The sequence below is a fragment of the Pagrus major genome, chromosome 4, assembly GCF_040436345.1.
Source record: "Pagrus major chromosome 4, Pma_NU_1.0".
In the NCBI taxonomy this organism is placed as follows: Eukaryota; Metazoa; Chordata; class Actinopteri; order Spariformes; family Sparidae; genus Pagrus; species Pagrus major.
This window is the reverse complement of record NC_133218.1, coordinates 12,051,824-12,074,927: the sequence shown is the minus strand read 5'-3', so window position 1 is coordinate 12,074,927 and position 23,104 is coordinate 12,051,824. Positions and strand designations below refer to the sequence as shown.

The following is a 23,104-nucleotide window of genomic DNA, read 5'->3' as shown; positions in this document are numbered from 1 at the left end:
CAGATCAGCACTGGTCATGATGGAAGTGCTGTGCATATATGTAGGGCAGCTGTGGCCCTGGGGTTGGACCAAATGACCTGTGTAAGCAAGTGCCGTTGCTCAGGAGATGAGGAGTACAGCAGAGGTCAGAGAATACAGATGATGACAAAAAAGCAATACTAACATTAGCAGCTGTGGCAGCAAACATGCAATCTAATCATAGTTCAAAAGGCCAAACAGTTTAAGTTATATTTATTATAGTAGATGCAACAAAACTGCAAAGCATGACAGCAAGTAGGGTTTTAAGCTGAAATTTCAATCAGCAAGAGAGGAATAACTGGATGTATTTTACCTTTCTTAGAAATGAGGATGGATTATATGCATCAGTGCCAGGAGCAAGGGAGTAGGCTACTAATGGTAATCAGCTGTGAAATTGGTTCTGATCTGGTCTGCGTCTCCTGGTCAGTTTCGGGTCTCACATTTCTCAGTTCTGCATGGGTTTCAAATGATAGACGGGTCTGGTTTGGTTCTGGGTAGTACATTTCCAGGTCTTTTTTCGGAATCAAGGAGCTACACATTGTTAAAACATTGGCACAATCCTCAAAAACTAAAACACTTTTTTGACCACTTGGGGCAGAAGAAAAGGCTGTGAACACGATACTGACAAAATATCACCTTTTGAAGTTGTCAAGGTGAATGTGTTAGAAAACATTTCCCCATGTGCACATCCAGCCGACACATTAGAAGTCACTTGGTGTCATGCGTCTGTATCAGACAAATATAAATCCACTCTACTTTTCAGTTTTCATTTTGACTCCACCAATTCCTGAGAGAAATATCTGATGTTCTGGCAGCTAAATGCTCCACTATGTTCACCAGCTAGTTGCTAACTTTGTCAATCGACTGCCAGTTGCTGGAAAGATAGTGTATTTTGGGCTTATCTAAGTTACTGTAACTAACCTGCCTGCTGCTCATGAAACAGAGCTGATGAAAGTGGTGAGAATAAGAAAGTTGTGGGCTAATAGAAGTGGAATGACTTGTCCAAGACAACAACAGTCAGTATCTTCTTCAAAAGCCCTTTTAACAGTTTCATACTTTTTCTTTTTGTAGGTTAAAATGTTAGCTAACTTGATAACTACAGAAAAAAACACAGATTTAGCTGTTTGAAACACAAGATTTTAAAAGGTAAATTAGCTGTGGGTGGGATTATTATGACATGACAAAAGCTCAGCATTCAATTTTCATTATGCCTGGTTGGTCTGTGTAGGTGTTGAATACAGGACGTCTGTCAGTCAACTACACAACAGTTCTTCTCTTTTCTCTGCACTCTCTTATTGTGCCTGTCATCAGCCATGACAGGAGTCTCTGTTGTGATGAGTGACTTATCATAACATAGATGAGCATGCACGCTAACTCACAGTAATTAGTGACAGGTGTGGTGTTGTTGGACTTTCTGACTAGATATTTTCGTCTTAATTTTAGGCTGTCATACAACTTGTGTTTTCTGTTGCACACACAAAAATGCTTTTGGTAAAAGACAGTGAATGGATAAATTGGAAAAAAAAAAAAATGCAAAGGAGCTGTGATTATGCTGCAGATCAGCCAAGGTCTTTCCAAGTAATAATAATAATAAAGTCTTGCTCAGTAAATGGAGCTGCTGTTAACTAATATTCAACATATTTCTTGTTTTTACCCTTTTTATTTTTTTTATCTTATTAATGTTATACACTTAATGGACCCAATGCTAAGACCTGCCGACCTTAGCTTATGTTGCTATGCGTGTAAAGGTTATTGTACCACCATGGCAGAAGTTGAAAATAATGGTTACTAGTTAAAACTAGCTAGTTAGCTCTACAATATTATAAATACATAATCACATGTTTATCAATTAATTTATCATAATATGACCTTCTTAATATATAAATCACACTTACTGTTAAACTTAATATAGGAAAATGGATATAACTTTAAATTCTGATAGCACTGGCTCCCTCATGTTTGATGTGTCAAACATGAACACGGATATTTCTAACCATTTTTATATTTCTATATAACCTATGAATAATGTAGTTAGCTAACCTCCTTGGCCTTGGAGAGAATTTACTACTGTAGGTAGTAAGTGAGCATGCTTACAATCACAGTACAGTGAATAAACACACTGTTTTTAATCCATCCTCACACTTACACATACGCTGACTGGACAATTGCTTTTCATGGGAGGGGTTTAGTAAAATAAATAAATAAATAAATAACTCAATAAAATGAAACGGTGAAAAGGTGAAATAAAATAGATATGTAAATGAATCAATCGAAAAAATGTGTTTTGCATTTGTGTTTAATGGCTGACATGTTATTATTTGACTATTTGTCTATTTGACTCTGGCCCAAGAGCATGAGGTATCAAACACTTACACTTGGAGGACTCGCTGCCAACACTTACTGCTCTCTAATCCCCTTCCAGGGTTCAGGTCAAGTGGTGAACAGAACAAGGCGAACAAGCAAGCAGGATGGGGATGGAGGGGAAGACTGTGAGTGTGTGTGTGGCAATTGTGTGGCAATGGTATGAGTGTTGAAAAACTGAGCAGGAGTGAGCAAGATGAGAGCCATACAAACCGAGAAATGGAGGGGCAGAGTGCGAGAATGAGAGCCATTTTAAAGAAGAAAGAAAAAAAAAATAGGTCGGTGGATGGATGATGTCGGTGAGTGAATCAGAGGAGCAGAAAAAAGGGAAAAGCAAGATTAAAAGCTAGGAGGCTGCACCGAATGAATGGAGGCTGATGTTTCCAATGGCAGAAAAATTGCTGGGATTAGTGTATGTGGCTAAGAGCACTCTGTGTTTGATTTGGTCTGTGCCACAGGAGAGGGCTGTTAGTTTGCTGTGGCTTTTCATTGCACGACATTTCCCATTTCCCACTGACAAACAAACTAACCCTCATACAGAAAGTCATACAGTAGTGCATGTGAAATGTTGATGAAGCAAAAGTGTAAATCCCATCAGGGTCAGAGGGGCTGAAAAAAATAATTTACTCCAACATTGTAGGCCTTTAGCTTAGTGACTGAGCAGATGGGGTTCGCTGTCTTATTCATTACCTTTTAATGGGAGACATGGCTGTTGCAGAGCACGCTGGCTCTGGGGTTTTCACTTCTCCCTGAGGCCATGTTTAGACTGACAATAACGCTGCCCTAAAAAACACATTCATATTGAATGAGACCACATTCATAGTTTACTAGGCATGTTGTGGCGGAAAGCTCTGGTAGGCGAAAGAAAAAAAAGTCATTGGCCAAAAACTTGATCCTGGCTCAAGTTATGCTGCAGTCAACCGGCAAGCCACTATGTTTGACCAATCATGTTTGCCTCACAAACACCAAAGCGCAGAGGAAAGTTGTTGTTGTGACTACCTGCTAGGGTTATACGATCCTCCCTCAAGCAGTATAAACTTCTCCAACTGTATTATTATGTTTGAAAATGCTAAAGTCTGTGTTCATATTCAGTTCCTGCTTTATTTTCTCACTAATAAACTGCAGCAATATCCAACCTCGACTGGGATGTTGGGGGCTTTGTTAAAGGTAAATAAAAACAGAATTCAATCATTTGCAAACAAACTGTGCTTATTGACAACAGTTTGTGTTCCAGAGCCCATGTAGTAATATCCTTTATATAACCATGTGTTTCACCAAGTACTGGGTAAGGTTGGGTTATGTCTAACAAACTGGCATATGATGATGCCTGCAGTGAGACATCGCAATGGACAATGTTTGGGGTGATGGTGGTGGTGCGTTTACTTTGTCTGACATACATCCCTAAGGTGGCCCAGAAGGGTCAAACCAAATACAAAGGACACAACACCACTACAAAAGTCACAGCACAAATGCAAAAGCTGCAACATCACAATCGCTAGTCACGCTAGATGAGCAATGTTGTTCATACCTATATAGCCTATCTAATGTTAGGCTGTTATGAAGCTTGCTATACAATAACATTAACATCACTTAATGTAGCCAACGTTAGTCAATCAGCTTGATATAATCTGAGCTGTACCCAAGACATAACCACCATACATCCCTGTTCTGGGTTTAAAAGGGTCTTTGTCTCTTTATGACATTTCTGTGTTTAACCTCAGAAGCATAAAACAAAGTTATTTGGCTAGCTATACTGAGGAAACTAAGCTAAAAATACTGAATTACAAAGTGCACAATTGAAAGAAACACACCGAAAACGGCACGCAAAAAAGAATCACAGCTGCTACCAATGTAACTGAGCGTCTTATGTTCGCCAAACTGGGCCAGTTTAACAAGAAAATAACAAACGAGAACTGTAGATGTAATGTTAGTGCATTGAGCAGCAACAAACACATTTTTCATTTCATTTTCTCTCCCACACCGTACCGTTCACATTTGAACCAATACTGGTTCCGATACATACCGGTACCTGGAATTCAGTACCGATACCCAATGGTACCTTTTTTTCATACTTTAATCTCTCTGTAATACCAAGAAAAGTAATTTCAGTTTTAACCAGTTAAATCATTCACTTCTAGAGACAATATATCATGAGTCATATTTCCATTAACAATGCACATCACGTCAGTCTTTCTAAGTTTAATTTTCATAGCATCTTGCTATACTGACTAAAAATCTGGTAAATTAAATACTTTATGAAGTAAACTGCTACATTAAGCTGTTCCTGCTCATCAACCTAGTGCTATAAGAAGAAATATAATAGAAAACATCAAGGTGTTATAACCGAAGCTATCTCTACCTGGCGTCTTGCCGAAAAGCACTGCAAAATTCTGTCCAACTGGTACCTCCACTCTCCCATTTTTAATAATATTAATCTCCAACTGGGGAATCAACCAATCTCAATGGAGTAGTAAAGGGGTGCACACTGTTGGTGACATCTATGGTCCTCAGGGCCTTCGGACATTCTAAGACATCCAGAAGCATTTTAACCTACCTGGTGCATCTTTTTTTTCTACCTTCAACTCCGCACAGCGATGCGCACTTATGGTGTGCCTTGGAACATACCTCTCCCCATACATGCATTTCACAGGGCTCTGACCAGCCCCAGTGGACTGGTCTTGAAAATATATTCTATCTTGCATAAGGCCTCCTGTATGCCACTAACCATTGATAGACTGTGGAAGACAGACCTCTCTCTAAATAGCTCCAACCTAAACTGGAAAGTAATCTGGCAGAACATACAACTATCTTCCAGGAACCCCAACCACCTTATGCAATCAAAATACATTAGGCACTTTTCTTCATATGGTTTGGGAAAGCCCGAGGGTTGCGGAGTTCTGGAAGATGGTTGCAGAGACAGCAGACATTTTTATTTAAAATGCTTGTTTGTTTTTGTTTGCTATTCCTGTCGTCATTTTTCTTATTTTTATTTTTTTTCCTTGTCTCCCTATAGCTGCTTGCTAATTCTATATTGCATGGACATGTGAGATTACTTTGTCTTACTTTATTGATGATTCATCAATTTGTAACCTCACCCTGCATGTTTAAAAATCAATAGTCTGCTCTGCCGGTCTCACCCTTCATAAACTCTCCAGCCTCAACCTACAGATCTCTGATCACCTGGCCATCATCATGGATTTCATCACCCCCCTGCGTCCCCCAAAACTCAAACGCAACATTACCTTCAGGAACATTAAATCCATCTCCCCCTCAGCTTTTTCTGACTTGCTGGCCAACACACTGTCCACCCCCCCTTTAACTTTTAACCCCACTGACCTGGTCAACCATTACAACGACACACTGTCCCTCTGCCTCAATAACCTGGCCCCCTTAATAACCAAATCAGTCTCTTTCACCCACTCAGCTCCCTGGTACACTCCCCAACTCCGTCAAATGAAAATCCGTAAGCGCCAGCTTGAAAGACTCTACAAGAAAACCGGTCTCACAGTCCATCTCAACACTTACACAGACCACCTCTCAGACTACAAAAACGCCCTCACTGCTGCACGGTCCACCTACTACTCTCAGCTTATTCACTCTGGCTCCAACAACCCCAAGACTCTCTTCTCCACCATCAACAAACTCCTCAAACCCTGCGACAACACCCTCACCTCCTTCACAGTCAACAAATGCAACTCCTTCCTGGCATCCTTTCAGTCTAAGATCGACACTATCTACAATCAACTTAGCACCCCCCACCCCCCCCCCCCCCCCCCCCCCCCCACCACCACCACCACTACTCAACCTCTGTCACAGTTTACCCCTGTCTCTCCCCTGGAACTCCTCTCCATTATCACCAAGATAAAAAACTCTACTTCTGTTCTGGACCCCATCCCATCCTCCATCGTTAAATCCTGCCTCCCTACAATCTCCCCATTAATCGCCATCATTATTAACTCTTCCCTCTCCTCTGGCTCTGTCCCCGAATCCCTCAAACAGGCCGCTGTCACCCCCATCCTCAAAAAACCTGGCCTGGATCCTGACATCATCTCAAACTTCCGTCCTATCTCAAACCTCCCTTTCCTGTCAAAGATTCTGGAACGTGTTGTCGCCTCACAAATCCAAACCCACCTCCACTCTCATGAACTGTATGAACCTTTCCAATCTGGATTCCGCCCAAAACACAGCACCGAAACCGCTCTCCTTAAAATCACCAACGACCTCCTCCTCTCTGCAGACTCCGGCCACCTCAGTATACTCATCCTCCTTGACCTCACTGCAGCCTTCGACACCATCAACCACTCCATCCTCCTGTCCCGCCTACAAACATTTCTCAACATCACCGGCTCTGCTCTTTCCTGGCTCAAATCCTACCTCTCAGACAGACAACAGTTCATCCATGTCAACAACTGCTCCTCCTCCACTGTCCCCCTGCTTCAAGGCGTCCCCCAGGGCTCAGTGCTTGGTCCTCTCCTCTTCATCATTTATCTACTCCCCCTTGGCTCCATCATCCGTCGTCATGGTCTCCGTTTTCACTGCTATGCCGACGACATCCAACTCTACATCTCCACAAAATCCATCACCCCTGCCACCCACTCCACCCTCACAAACTGCCTGTCAGAACTACAATCATGGCTGCAAAAAACTTTCTCAAACTAAACTGTGACAAATCTGAAATCATACTCATCGGCCCAAAACCCCTCACCACATCGACCCAGAACTTCTCCCTCAGCTTTGACAACATCACCCTGTTTCCCTCTCCCTCCATCCGTAACCTTGGCATTATCCTGGACAGTACTCTTTCATTCGAACAGCACATCAGCCGCCTCACCCAAACTGCCTTCTTCCATCTAAAAAATATTGCCCGCCTCCGCCCACTACTCTCCTTCTCTGCAGCTGAGACTCTCATCCACGCATTTATCACTTCAAGACTGGACTACTGCAACAGCATCCTCTATGGTTCATCTTCCAAAGTCCTCAATAAACTTCAATACATCCAAAACTCTGCTGCCCGCCTCCTCACCCACACCCGCTCCCGTGAACATATCACCCCCGTACTCCAAAACCTTCACTGGCTCCCCGTCCCACACCGAATCAACTTCAAGCTCCTCCTACTCACCCATAAAGCCCTCCACAACCAGGCCCCTCCCTACCTCACGGACATGCTCCACCACCACACTCCTTCTCGAAACCTCAGATCCTCCGACGCTAACCTTCTCTCACCCCCCCTCAGGACCAAGCACCGTACCTGGGGGGACAGAGCCTTCTCCATTGCTGCCCCCTCCCTCTGGAATTCCCTCCACAAACACATCCGCGACTGCCCAGACTCATCCACCTTCAAGTCATTACTCAAAACCCACCTCTTCAAATCCGCTTTTCATTTGCACCCGTAGCTGTTTGTTGTCCTCAACCTGTTCTCCCTAAAAACCTACACAGATCCGTATCCTTCATACATTGTTCTTTTTTTCTACATATTTCTCCTTTTATCGCACCATGCACTTGATTTTATGTATTCTTGTGTGTATTCTATTCTTGTAAAGTGTCTTTGAGAGTTTTTAAAAGCGCTGTACAAATAAAATGTATTATTATTTATTATTATTAATACAAAATTGATCACAAAAAGAAAACATCAAGATGTATATGTGCTGCCTTCTCTCCAGCACACAACGTCTCCACTAGTGGTGGCTGTAATTGGGAATTTGAAATACTAATAAACATACTGTTTTAAAACCAAGCAGCCTGTTGGTAAGGAATTTCAGATGCAGTCAGTGGCTGAGTTTTGGCCGGACATCTCAGTCTGTCTCTCTCGCTGTGACATTACTGTAAAGATGCGCACTTCAGCTTACAAAATTTGTCACCAACTGATTTAATGTGAACTACTCAGTAGTACAATATAAATTGTACACCAGAACACACATTTACACATTGTAAATCACGATGTCACACTGGTACATGGCTCAAAAGTCGATGACCGTCAGCCATCAGCAACGGACGATGGCATCATCCATCAGCCCAGACTTTGTGGTGAACCTTGCCCAACTCTTGCTTGTGAATGACCTTTGAAGGATGCCCGTTTCATAGCCCGTCTTGATACTATCACCTGTTACCAATGAACCTGTTTACCTACTGAATGTTCCAAACAGCTGTTTTTGGAGAATTCTACAACTTTCCCAGTCTTTTGAAAATGTTGGCATAAAATTCAGATCAAGCATATATTTACGAAAATTAGCTTCTTCTATGTTTATTTGGGCATTTTGCCCAATTCTAGAAGACCGTTTCACCCACAGATTTGTGCAGTAGCCAGTTAAAATGAATGTGCAAAGTCATATGAAGCACTGTCGGACTGACTTTGAAGCTGCACCACAGCATTTCTCCTCTGTCAGGCAGGCTGAGAGGGTAGTGGCACAGTACTGATCTGACTTCAGATGACACACTGCCCATGACTAAAAGGCTAAATGAGTTTCCTTGCTCATTTGTTTTTCAAAGAGCTGATATCAGTTTCAAAAGAAAACAAAATGAACACATAATTCGTGATGACCTTCAAGCAGTTTGGCACTTGGAGATTGTCTGGCAGTCACCTCACATTTTTGTCAGCTCAGCCTTTGGTTTTTAATCAAGAAACCAAGCAGCCAGGCAAAATTAAATAAAGTCAATTTAGTTTATACGTACACTCACATCCACAGCCCTGAAAAATCAGTTAAACCGGAAATCAAACCTTTTGAAAAAAGGTAGAGGCAGAAAGAAGTCTGTTAAGGGTTGAGATAGATTTAGTAACAGTCGGTTTGTGATCTGTATCTATCTTTTATCCAGAGCGATTATCTTAACACTTTGGGAAGGGGACCCACCTGAGTCAGCTTCCTCAGAGCCGCACACAAAAACACTTGAAAAAATGTTTATAGAGATATTGCATTTCTATGAAGTTGTGGGGTCCTTTCCATAATGCAACTTCATAGCATAATTTTGTTAAGCCTGGTAAGCTAAGTTTTTCTTGCAGGCTTTTTGTTTTAATGTGGTTGTTATAAAGCCCAACATCAGGCTTCAGAGTGCTTCTACCAGAGCCAAAGAAGATATTATATACAGAATATCAGTGCTCAGGGGCTGAGTAGTACTCCCCATGACAGGTAAACTGATTCTTTCATAAATATGTGGTTATTTATGGAAGCACTTTTCAGACATGGAATATGCAACATTTCTGGTGTCATCCATCTGTTTATGTGATGGCCTTTTGTTATTCAGACACGGGTGTCTTTATGTTAATGTTCTTTATGGCTTCATTCTGACAGGACAGAAAAGAGCGGTGTGCTGCTGTGATATGTAGAACCTGGTGTGTGAGAGAGAGCTGAGAGAGGGACAGAAATGAGGAGTTGAAGTGTTACCTTTGTTTTTTGCTTCACTTTCTTTTCACTGCATCATTGATGATTTTAACTTATTTTCCCATCAAAACCTCAATGAATGGTCATAGTGTATCTATGATGCATTTTCTCATCAATGTCAACATTTCAAGATACTATATGATGAATTCCTAAAAATACAGACTCAAACTAAAATAAACCCCTTTCAATCATCAAATGTGACAAGAGTTGTAAAACTATGATATTTTCATGGTAAAATAATCTCAGAATTGTTTTATTATAATTAAAATGTGTGTTTAATAGCTCTGTATTCCAACAGTAGTCACTGTTACAGAGTGTTTGGTCAGTAATCCATGTCTCTCCTCACCCTGCTCATGCAGTAAAAGCGAAAAGAAATTTTTTGGTATGTCTGCCAACTTTATCCAATCAGGACAGAGAACTCCATAAAGAGGCAATCCGGTAACATGCAGAGAGCAGGATCCTCCTGTTCTGGTACCCACACTAAACAGGCCAAGTGTTGAAAAATGCTTGATGAAAAGAAAGAGTTAAGAAAGCTGCCTGGAAAATAAGAAAGGAGTCGTGTAAGTGTGGTGGTGAGAGAGGGTGGAGAGGATTGCTAATTACAAAACGGACATGAAGTTAGCTATAACGACTACAATGCTTACAGCAGCTTCATTAACACTAGTATAGTAATTTAATAGAGGATAAACACATATACACCATATGATAACTGCCAATTTTCATACCATAGGATACCTTATACCTGTCTTTCTGTTCTTGAAGTTTCTTATTATTTTACTATGTTTGGGATGTTTCTTGGCATCAGTGATTCTAAAGAGGAACATGTCTAAAAGTGTTTTTAGTCCCATAAATAGATTCCTTGTGTGATAGTTACTCCACTTGATGCTCGGGGTGATTGCTTTCTATCAAGCCAGCCTGGACTTTTTTTCAGGTTCAGTGTCAAGAGGACAGTTATTGGCTGCCAGATTTTCCTGCTGACAGCTGAACTTCCTGATGCACATGTGAGAAGTTGCTTGTTGTGCCATAAAAGGGTAGCCATGGAATTTACACAGACATCACATGAGCTTTAGAGCAACTAAAGGCTCAGGAATGCTTTTCATGCACAGTTTTCCTACATGCTCAAGTAGGTCATGGCCAGATTATTTTAAAGCATGTTTAGGTAGCTATGAACAAAAGTAACAGGTCAAAAGCTGAAAAATGGCTTCAGAGGTTGAGTGAATTGGTTTAAATGGATGTGTCTTCATGCCTTTTTGTCAAAATGACAAGTGTGAATGTGGAACAACCAAGTGTCGATGTGCTTGACTGTGCAGTTATATTCGGTGTGGACGGATTTGTGTGTGTACCTGCATTCGTGCACCCTCCACAAGTCAACACAAGTGAAGGGGGGACTACACTGGTTCCTTTTGCAGGAGTCAGAGGAGCATCCAAGGGAGAGGCCTTGAATGCTGACCTGGGAGACCCCATCTCGCGGCTGGCTGTCCAGTTGCATGTAGCGACCATTCAGGCGTGCATCCCTCATGCAGCCTGCAAAAACGGAAAAGATTTCAGTGGAACAAGAAGAACCCTGTTAAATACATTCACCTACAAAGATTCAAAATTAAATGAGACAGAACTTTCCCTCATGTACCTGGTGAGCAAACCAACAATATATTCTTGATAGATTCCTGGCTCCAGTTCTTTACAGCATAATTCCACCCTGATATACAAGACCCAGACTGCTCTGTCACATTTAGTGCTTTAGGTTAAAAGAAAATAGATTTTTCTTTTGTAGAAACAATGTTGCAGAGTTTCTTGTTGGAACATGTTTATTGCAGCATCTTCAAATGTCATTCATACTGTTTGAGGAAATCTTGGACAACACTGAAGGCAAATATTTGCATACATGTTGGCTATTGTATAATGTGCAAAAGGCACTTCAAAAAAAGCTTCACAAGGCTAGTAAAATACACATTGTTCAACGAGAGAAGTATTGCAATAGGGTAAAAGGCTGTTGCTTAGAACAAACACTGGATGTGGATCCTACCTGTAGTTAAAGGTTACTTCCATTTTGTTACAATTTGGATCTTGTTTTCAGAAATTTAGCCATAGCTTCTATAATTTATCATAACAAGGCCCACTGCTCACATAAGTAATTACTAAGATCTGAAATATGGAGACATTTCAAAAAGTAGAATTAAAGTCTAGAGTCTTTGTACAAACCCTCAAGCTAGCCAATTTTTTTATCAAGAGAAAACTGAAAAAGGTGAACAGTAAAATTACAACCCAAACTGTCCATTGTAAACACAATTTATACATAGAATGACCTGTTCTGCTTCAAACTACTGGGGCTGCCATAGTTTAGTCAATGGATTATTATGTAGAACACGTGCTGTATATCACTGATTTATTGTCACTCCTCAGAATGAGGCACCAAGATCAGCACAACAAGAAGTGGGGAGTGATGATATTAGGTGGGGACTGTCTTTATAATTGACACATTACCACCGATTGAATGTGAATATTTTAACTGATGTTTTTGACCCGGTTATTATTTATTTGTCTCATGTGACTTATTGTTTGGGAAGTAATGAAGCAATAATTTTGAGTATTTTGCCAAATGTTTGTCTGTCTGTGGACAGATATTTGTCGCCGTGATTGCTTCACAACCGTGCAAAAGACAGTCCCGCACTTTACAGGTGTGTAGTTGAGATCAAATTTGAAAGCCCACATTCTTATAAATATTCTTAGAAACACCTTTGTAGCAGGAACTACCACAGAAGCAGTTTTGAGCACTTTGTTGGTCGTTCACATGTCGGTCTGTCTTTGGACAGATTTTGTAAACGTACTGAGTACTCATATAATAATGTAGTTCTCACTAGTGAGAAGTCATGGGTTGGAATGTGAACACTTTATCGAGTGTCGCAGCTGGTGTGATCCCATCACAAGATGGTCTCTAGCTTTAAAAGTCTATTTGATCTCGTGAAAAATCCAGTTTGACAATGTTGCTCTATTGTGACATTGTAAAAAGACACAATTTTCCTATAATTACAACAAATGGTATGGATAAAATATCCTCTAAAAGCAACTCTAAAATAAATGACAGTAATGTCACATGATGTCTGGCTGATTTGCACAGCTGCATGGCACACTGATAATGATGCATGTACTACTGGCTGATCTAATTACAAGCTAATGAGAGTGCAATGTCATCAAGTAGGGTTCCTGAGTTTTGTTTACCAGCAGCCGAGGTGTTAAAAGTATACAAGTCATTATGTCTAAGTGAGTGTAGTGAGTGTTGCTAACGTGTTACCATGGAGCAAAAGAGCCAATAAACTCCTGGGGAAATAATTCTGGTGTTTATGTTCTCATCGCTTAATTGCTAACGTGTATTCACTGTCACTAAAGCACGAGAGATGTTTGAAAAGAAGTGAATGCAAATCCACACACACGCACATACGTGCACATACACACGCACACACACACACGCACACACACACACACACACACACACACACACACACACACACACTTTCACTGCCATCATCTATCGCACGCATCTGCCTCTTTTGAATGGAAATGCTTTTAAAGTCCATTTAATAAGCACATGCACAGTCTTTTACTGCCCAAGGCACATCTGTCTGCACCTCACTGTCTAACTCCAGGGATTACTCTCTTTCACTTTGTGTCTGCATCTTTCCATAGTTCTGACCTCTTCTTCTCCTCACTATTATCATGCAGTATCTTGGCTTTTTAAAGTTTACATGTATCCCCACCAGGACTCCTTTTCTGTCTAAATTTTTAAATTGTGTCCACCAACACTTGGGTTCATATGTGCATGCATTAGTCTTTCTTACATGAAGGTTGGGCAACAAACTAAAAGTTTACCAAATACTGTAAATGATGACTTTCTCACTGACTTAAATTAAGCCAAGCCAGCATGTTCGATAAATTAATTTCAGACTGGCTATGATTTGTAGCCTGATCCACAGAACAAAACTACCAATCATTGTGTGCTTGTGGTCTTTGTGCTGATTTATTCCTGACAGAGAAAGTGAAGCTGGGATTGTTAAATCCACACAAAACACAGGACTTGGACCTGCTTAACACCAACAGTCAGTGTTGTTGTTTTTTCTTTTTCTTTTCCCCAAGCAAGACTACGATTACCTTCATGAAGTATTATTTTAATTCAAAACACCCCTAACCTTAACAAAGCAGCCTACTGAGTTTCAGCCAAACTATGCTCCTTTTTGACCTAACCGAACCTAAACCTGAAACATAGTCATTACATAATTAAACAGATGTATGTTTCCACAGTCATTTGTCACTGTGTTGGAAGGCACAGACAAATGTTGTTGTCCTGTCGATATCAGAACTTGTTCAGAATTTGTTTCTATGTGTCGCTCTTGAAGGCATGAACCATCTATTCTGTCATTTAATTTTGAGGACTTAAAACACCCTGGAAATTGAGTCAGTAAATAGAAGGCACAGATGTTTTTAACATAGTTGCAGGAGTCATAAACAAGTGCCTTAAGGGATTCTTTACTCCTGCATATCTTAAATAAATTTTATTCAGAATCATAATGCAGAATCTTTTGTTCGTTGTTCAGTACAAAGAATAATAAGAGGTCAACGGCAAGACAGAGATTCTCGTGCAGAGGTGTATTAGCATATACGCACAGCACACAGACACACACACACGCACACACACACACACACACACACACACACACACACACAGACAGATGCCTTCACACCCCCTACTCCCTCACCCCTCCATTTGACCAGCTTTTGGGACGGCCACCGTCCCGGTTAACAATGAAGATGCATTAACATTAGCCATTTAACTGTCATATCAATCATTCATCAAAATATTAAACTTCACAATTCTCCTTTGAAAAGAGAGCGTATGAATAGATAAAATGGCCTATTTTTGGTAGCACTTTTCAGGAGAATACTACTGCCGCACATACCCTGGATGACAAACCACGCTCTTCACTCTACACTGTGACACATCAAACACATCACATCATCTTCTTCTCGCACTCACACACACAGTGGTTGTATACAGTATAGCATAGATGTTTTATAGCAGTTATTTTGCCATTGTATGATCTGTCAGTTCTCTGCTGTAAAGGACATTCAGGTAGTTCATACTGTTGTATACTGCATCACCTTTCTCCCATTCTCTGCAGAAAATGTTCAAAAGTTCAACAACTCAACCAAGCCTTCATCTTGCTGAGATTTTAAAGGAAGACTCTCCTGAACGATGGGCAAAATTATCACTGATTTTTGTCCTCCTTAACAAAAACAAATGAAAAAAAAGACAAAAAACAAACAAAAAAAACAGACAGTGCTTTTCTGTACAAAATCATAAAAATGTTTTTTGTTTATTGGAATGGTTTGCCCCACCAATCCTAGTCATGAGGAAGAACAAAACAAACAAAGAAAAACAACTTTTCTTTATGTGTGACACCCTTTTCTTAACTGTCTATTGAGAAAAAGACACAGTTGAAATCCTTTGCTGTGCGTGCATCAAAAGTGCAAGGACATTTTTTTAAACATGATTTTAATTGGTTTTTAAACATCATTTCAGTATTCAGGATAATATTTTTGCTGACCAGCTTTTACTACTGAAATATGAGGATTTAGCCAGAATCCATTCGAGACTTGGCTTGGGGACCGGAGGGTGGCCGGTTCAAGTCCAGCTACAGACCACAATATGGAAGTGGACTGGTAGCTGAAGAGGTGCCAGTTCACTTCCTGGGTTACTGCCGAGGTGCCCTTGAGCAAGGCACCGAAACCCCCATGTGCTCCCCGGGCGCCTGTCACGGCAGCCCACTGCTCCTAGTTTGCAGTGTGTGTACTTACAATGTGTAGCTAGTGATGGGTTAAATGCAGAGGACTAATTTCGGGTGTGTTTGCATGTTGCATGTAAAAAAAAAGACAACTGACAAAATAAAGATTCTTCTTCTTCTTCTTCTTCATCTGGGCCTTAAACATCACTAATCGCAGTAATGCCAGCTGCGGAATGGCAAGGCATATTGTGAAAAATACATCTTCTCAAGTCTACGAAGGAACTAAATTTGTCCGTTTTTTGTGGGATTTTGTGACAGGCCACATATCCTCAACTGACAGGTGTGAAGTCAAAGATCTGTAATCTTTGAGGGTCTTTCACAACTTGATATTATTTCAGGGCTGTAACTTTACAGTTGTGTTCTTTTTGATTTCAAACCCTGTACTTTGTGGAAACCAACCTAGGTCAAACTGCACAGTGAGAATCAGGTACCGCATAGATGTTCATATTCAAAGTGTATCATTAGTGTCTGTCTTGGCTTTCCTGTGTATTATACAGTACATGTTCAATCATGTTAACTGGCTGTAACTGCAGACAGGTTTTTGAATACCTAATCTGTTCTTCTGTTGCAGTCTTGGTAACTATTGGCCTTTTAAGCTTTGTTACTTTCCTCTCCTTTCACCGTGCTTGAAGGGGTGTAACTGTGTAATAATGAAGGTCATATACCAAGTATTACTTGATTTGCTCACAGCCATTGAAACACAACATTACTTTATAGAGAGATTCCCACCGCCAATACCTTCAGCTGTGACTATCATTGTGAGAGAAGAATGGACAGGTGAAAGCAGCAACTTTAAAGAGGTGAGGAAAGAAAAGACTGCAGCTCAGAAATCCTCACTAACACGTCTGTCTTACATAAAGACATTCATTTAGTGTTTCTAAAATTAAGTAAGGGACCATTGTTAAGTGCAAACATAATTCCATAACTAAATATTTCAATTAATGAATTGATGAAAATGTCTAGGCATATTTACCAGTCGTTACTTAAAGAGACGTGTATTAGAAAGTGGCAACACAGAAGCCAGAAGGGAGAGCAGAGGGAAACAGAATGCAATAGACGGGCAGCTGTACACATCTGGTGAATCAGACTGGGGTTCCTGAAATTCCAGATCAAGGAGTTTATGTTAGTAATGTCAGTACAGGCCAAATTACTGCTGAAGCACTGGTACCATTTTGTGCTATGGGACCATTAAAAATGGGACTTGTCCATTTAACCAGTTGTCCTTCAGCCTGTAGCTTCCCCAGCTGCTTCAATGCAGACTTAACTTGAAGGCTCCCAAATGTTGCCAATAAAAACCTGATTAATACATGTAACACATAGAGCCCTACACCTAACGCCTGGTGTTCAAAAGGTCTTTTCTAAGAGTAATTCTTTGATATAGAAAGTAAAACTGATCACCAGTGAAAATGCTTAAGATCAGACAATCTCCTATAGTGTTCCCAGTTCTTGTTAAAGGTTAATTAACAAAAGATTCAGTGGAAAGACCTCAAAGCTTACTCCAACAGACACTTGCAGATTTTGTTATAAGCTAAATGTGTTATTATCACCTACCCTGGAAGCTCTTGTTGATTCCAGAGGGGAAGGTGTTTCCCAGCATCACCACAGTTGGGTCAATGATGATTTCCCGGCTTCGGCCACGCGATCCTGTGACCTCCCGCTGCCCTCCACCACCATCCAGTTGAAGCATCATTTCATTATCATGCCGATCCAGGAAAACCTCATGCCATTCACCGTTGTCAAGGCGATAGGTGGGCAGGGTTAGGTTGTAGTCTCCATCACCAAGGTTGTAGAAAACACATAGGAGGCCCTGGAAGATCTTCAAAGGGAAAACATGACATTTTGTTTGTTTGGAAGTTCAGCTTAACTTTGACTCCAGATGTTTGGTCTGGAAATGAACAATTTCTTCTTTTTTTTGCCCAAAGTTGATTTAGTTGAATTTTAACTGCCACATATTTGGGTATTACTGCTGGTTATTAGGAGTATTTTTCAAAATAGATCTCAACCCACACCAAACAAATACATCATTGAATTAAATGATTCATCATCACCAACGTTAGCTTAATGAGTCTAATTGAAATGCAATGGGTGCACACATAATGTAAGGGCTTGACATTAGCATGAACCACTAGTAAATCACTGACAAACAGGTGGCAGCAAGCAGTTCATCAATTTATCATGATGTTTCCTTTGGATCTTTGCCAGCTAACTAATTAGTGTTCAGTGTATTCTAATCTCAATGTTTGTTGTGGCAGCTACATTTGGAAGCTTTCCTTCTTGCTTCTCTCAGACATTTTAGTATGTGTGAAGCATGTTTTTCTTAACAAAATATCATCCATCACAAAAGGAGTAGGCCATTTCTTCTTTTGTTAATGTTAACCATTTTGAAAATGTGCAGAGACAGATAAAACAAAGCCTGTGACTAATGAGACTGGGCAAAACAAAACATTTCCTTTATATATATATATATATATATATATATATATATATATATATATATATATATATATATATAAATATAAAGGAAATGTTTATATATATATACATATATATATATAAAGGAAATGTTTATATATATATATATTATGTTTATATATATTTCACTTTCGTCTCTCACTATGTGTAAGCATAGCTAGTGTTAACGCAGCGTCAATGAAGGTAGTTGGGTTAATGTTCTTTTGCTTGTACCGTCATGTTGAGTCTGTGAGTCAAAAATCTCCATTCCTAACTTTTTTTGAGACAGCTCTCTTTGACTCCTTCTTCTCTTCAAGTGTTTTTAATCACTTGGCCTGGTTTGTAGTATAAGGCCTTGTGCACCCGTTTACAACCTTTCATCTGTTGATGCAGACAACCACTGTAGGACCAGCATGCTAAATTACAAATCATGGCCATGCGTTATCTGCATATCAGAGGTTGAGTAGGATAGTTTAGTCGTGGACTTGTGAGTATCATGGCTAAATGCAAAAGGGGGAGCACAATGGGCATTTCTCTCCGTCTTACATGTTTCACTTGTAATCACTCAGTTTGGTCTTGTACACCAGTTTAAAACAAACCATGATGATTTGTCTCACGTCCATATTGTTGTTTTTCTTGCAATATTAAAGCCTTGTTCTGATTTTTAATCAATTGAACATAGCCACAACAATTTCAGCCTTGCAAGAAAGTACTGAATGCATTATTAATTTTAGCTAAAATGTCTTACATTCGAACAAGCTTAAATTCTTGCTGTTTGCTTACTAAAGTAAGCCAGGAGTGCAAGCATTATTTGTAATTATGAAGCTAGTTTTGTTTGTTAATTAGCTACCACCGTGTTCTTGCAAAATTAGAGTACATTTGTTTTGATTTATTATTTTAATACACAACATATCAAATGTCCAAACTGCCCCAAATAGTTTCAGGTGATAAGATACATATGATGTACCTATGTAATGTCTTGAAGCCTATGTATGAAAAATAATAATAATAATGTGATGTAAAATCTTTTTATGGGCATCACTGAAAAGTTTGGGGCAACCTCTAATGCACCAGGATCATCTACGCCATCATTTGTTGTAAATCAATTTCTCCATCTCCATCTGTGTGTGTGTGTTGCTGTGTTCTTTTTGTCATGAGAAATGTGTGAGTTAATGGTTGTGGTGGGATGGCCACAAACAAAATCTTGTTTAGGGCCTCCAAAATCCAAGGGTCAGGACTGATTCCATTGACAATTTTTATTGAATGCACAGATTTGATTGGCTGAGAAGCACCACGTAAGATGATACAATTGGTCTGTGAGTTTCCTGGGATGCTAAACCTGTGCCGTAAAGGCTAAAAAAGATGGATAAAATAGAAATGTTCAGAGAAAATGTAATAATTTGCAGGTTTTTCAGAAAGTTGTGAATCACAGGAACCACAAGAGGTCCTTGAGCATACAGTTATAAATGTGCACAGAAATATTAGTGTGATGGGTCCAGTAGTATGAGAGATTGGCTCCGAATAGAAATACACACAAATACACAAATGCACACACACACACACACACACACACACACACACACACACACACACACACACAAAGATGATAATAATTTGTACTGTAGCACCATCAATGGCAATTGGTGTCTGATGGTCCCACCTATAACTTGTGCATATTAAATGATGTGTTAAAGAGATACAGCTGCTCCTAATCAGTTTTAGCATGGAAGAGTAACATCCTCTCAAGTGCATCAGGCCACACATTACAAACAAACAGTAAGTGATATCAAAAAAGCAAATGCATAAGTTTGGTTTGTGCTCATCTAAATATGGTATGTGCCAAATTTAGTGAAGATTGGAGAAAATATGTGCCAAAAGAGGCAAAAAGGGTGTTTTCCAAAACACTGAAAATTGCTGAAAATGTTTGGTAGGATTACATTTGAGTGGCCTATATCGATTGACTCAGCAATAACAATTAATGACAATAATGTTTCATCTACAGTCCTGCTCACCATTATTAGCACCCATGAAGTTTAAGTACATAATGTGGAATATCTTCTGAAAAAAATGAATCAAGTGAAACATTTCTTTTCTATAGAGAACTTGTGTTTGATACAAAAGAGCAAATGATAAACAACAATTTAAAACAATAAACAATGGGAGGAAAAAATAGAAAACCTTAAAGCTTGCTGTGTCACTGGTATTGGCACCCTTTGCTGTAAATCAGTATGGAAACACATTGTGTTCACAAATGAGAAATCACCTATGATAAATTGTCTGTGCCCATGTGACATGAATTAGCCAATGAATGATGACTTCCCTGTTTTAAAAAGCCATCTGTTATCCCCTGTTCCTTTGTCACAATGGTGAAGACAAAGGAGCTGTCTGAGGACATCAGAAGTGCGATAATTGGCAAACACAAGACCTCCAAAGGGTATAAGGCCATCTCCAAAGACCTTGGTGTCCCTGTTTCAACAGTGCGTAATGTTATTAAGAAGTTTGCCAAGCATGGAACTGTCAAGAACCTCCCTGGGCGTGGGGGGAAGAGAAAAATTGATGAGAGAAGTCTTCGAAAGTTGGTGCGAATGGTGGAAAAAACACCACGTCAAACATCCAAAGACCTGAAGGCCAACCTGGAACAGTCTGGAGTCATGGTTTCAACAAGTACCATACGCCGCACACTAAACCAAACAGGGCTTCATGGGCGAAGGCCAAGGAAGACATCACTGCTGAGGAAAAGACATAAAAAGGAACAACTAATCTTTGCCAAAGAGTACCTGGACAAACCACAATCCTTCTGGGAAAATGTTCTGTGGACAGATGAAACAAAAATAGAGCTTTTTGGCAATGCACACCCACAGTTTTTTTATAGACTACACAATGAAGCCTACAAGGAAAAGAACACCCTACCAACAGTTAAGCATGGTGGAGGATCCATAATGCTGTGGGGCTGCTTTGCTGCATCTGGTACTGGAGGCCTTGACTGTATCACAGGAATCATGAAATCAGAGAATTATCAAGAGATTTTAGAGCGAAATGTCCTACCCAGTGTAAGAAAACTTGGTTTGAGTCGAAGATCATGGGTCCTCCAGCAAGACAAAGACCCAAAGCACACATCCAAAAGCACGCAGGAATGGTTGAAAAGGAAAAAATGGACTGTTTTAAAATGGCCAGCCATGAGTCCTGATCTCAATCCGATTGAAAATCTTTGGTATGAGCTGAAATCTGCCATTGGGGAAAAGAAACCTGCAAACGTTCAAGAGCTTGAACAATTTGCAAAGACAGAGTGGGAGAAAATACCAGCTGAGAAGTGCAAGAAGCTTATAGAAACGTATAAGAAACGTTTGGAGGCTGTCATCACTGCCAAAGGGTGTGCAACCAGATATTAAAGAGGGGTGCCATTATTGCTGCACATGCTGTTTTTTCTGTTTCTTCTTTGAAATTACAATATGTAAGTTGAAAAAACAATTTTCTTTGTTAAATTACTTTGGACCTCCGATTAAAAGATCCTGATGATATAAATTTGGTACATTTCCATTTATTTCTGACGATACTGTAGAGGTTATGCAAAAAATGAAGGGGTGCCAATAATGGTGAGCAGGACTGTACTTCAAACCACTCATTAGGTATTAGCCAAAACTTGAAATGCTTTATAACTGACCACCTGGTGGTGCTATTGAGCACATGCTTCAATACAGCATGTTTAGCTTATACCCATAGGGCACCTGTTTGCCAACTATGATTACTGTAGCACTTATAGTCTATGAAATATTCATGAATGTATGCAACTCCCATAGACATATTCAAAAAATATTACAACAATTTTCAGCTTCTTTGTTTTGGGGCAGATCTTCATCCTCAGAAGTTCATGGAAAGAGCCCCTGATGGTAAATGGAAAAATATGTTGAATTGAGCCAAGTCCATGTCTCAGGTTTTAAAGCTAATGGGGATCAAGGGAAAGAAAAGAATTCACTTGGTTAGTAAAAGGCTGGATCAATAGGCCAATTTGGCCAGTTGGCCAATAAGCCAGACCAACTCCCTGTAGGTCAGCAAACACAGGGAAAATGAAAAAGTCCCATGTAGTAAACTGATATTTCTACCATTTGATGATTGTGCAATCTCAAACCAATCATATAGTTAAATATATGAACCCACAAAAATCAACATAATAAAAGTTCTGCCCCCGTCAAAACCTCCTCAAGTTTCAGCCTTTTAAATGGGGCAGTGCTCTGTTAAAGCTGACATTTTGACTTTTAACTTGTAGACTTGCATAAACATGGCTGTCAGTGCATTCAGAGTTCAGCTCAGGAAGGACATCTTATGAGGAGATTCTAGGAGAAAGAAAGTGAGAATTTATGGATGAGACGAGAGAGTGAGAGAGTTTTTTCATGTTTAAACAACTCTGCCATCAGATCTTAAGAGGAAAATGTTTGCATTTTGGCCTTTGTAATGCTAACTGACATTAGTCTCACAATTAGAGAGAGAGAAACAGGGTGAGAGTGAAAGGGAGAGAGAATAGTCCGAAGGCCGTTTTAACAGGGATAGAGTGCTGGTAGGGTCGTCCTTATTTCAATTTCAAACTGTTTCCTCCAAGTGTCCCACTGAGCATAATTTTCTCCCCTCCATCTTCCTCTGCCACTGCTGCCACATAAACAGAGGACTGAGATGAGAAGGGCAGAGAGAGAGAGAGATGTGAGGAGAAAGGAGAAGTGGGTGGCTCCCACTCCTTCTTGACAGAATAAAGACAAACCAAGTTTTTGGGAGGAGAACGCTCTCTGCCTGTTCTCTTTTTTTCCTTGCACTGCTCTCGACCACATTAAGCCCCTCTCTATCACCAGTCTTTTCATTTTCTTTCCCTCAGTCGCTCCGCCTTAAAGCAGCTGAGTAAAGTGCTGGACGGTTCCAAGGTTATTTAGTTGGGGAACCGTGGCTCATTTCAAGGCTCTGTGATGAAGTATTAATTATATTTAAGATCCACTGGGGCAATGCTTTTTAACCAGGCGCACTCACAGCCACCTGATTTTTACCCCCAATTAAAGCTGAACAGAGCAGAGCAATTTTGCTACT

General features: G+C 40.1%; 1 protein-coding gene across 1 annotated transcript in view; it reads right to left on the bottom strand.

The window, feature by feature from the left end:
• Positions 1 to 23,104, bottom strand: part of LOC140995186 (neural-cadherin) — a 327,710-nt gene that overhangs the window by 20,322 nt on the left and 284,284 nt on the right. Inside the window, exons 33-34 of the mRNA XM_073465143.1 lie at positions 17,138 to 17,402; positions 11,096 to 11,276 (exon numbers count right to left, since the gene is read on the bottom strand). Of these exons, the coding sequence (XP_073321244.1) occupies positions 11,096 to 11,276; positions 17,138 to 17,402 (446 nt within the window). The remainder of the gene's footprint in view (positions 1 to 11,095; positions 11,277 to 17,137; positions 17,403 to 23,104) is intronic.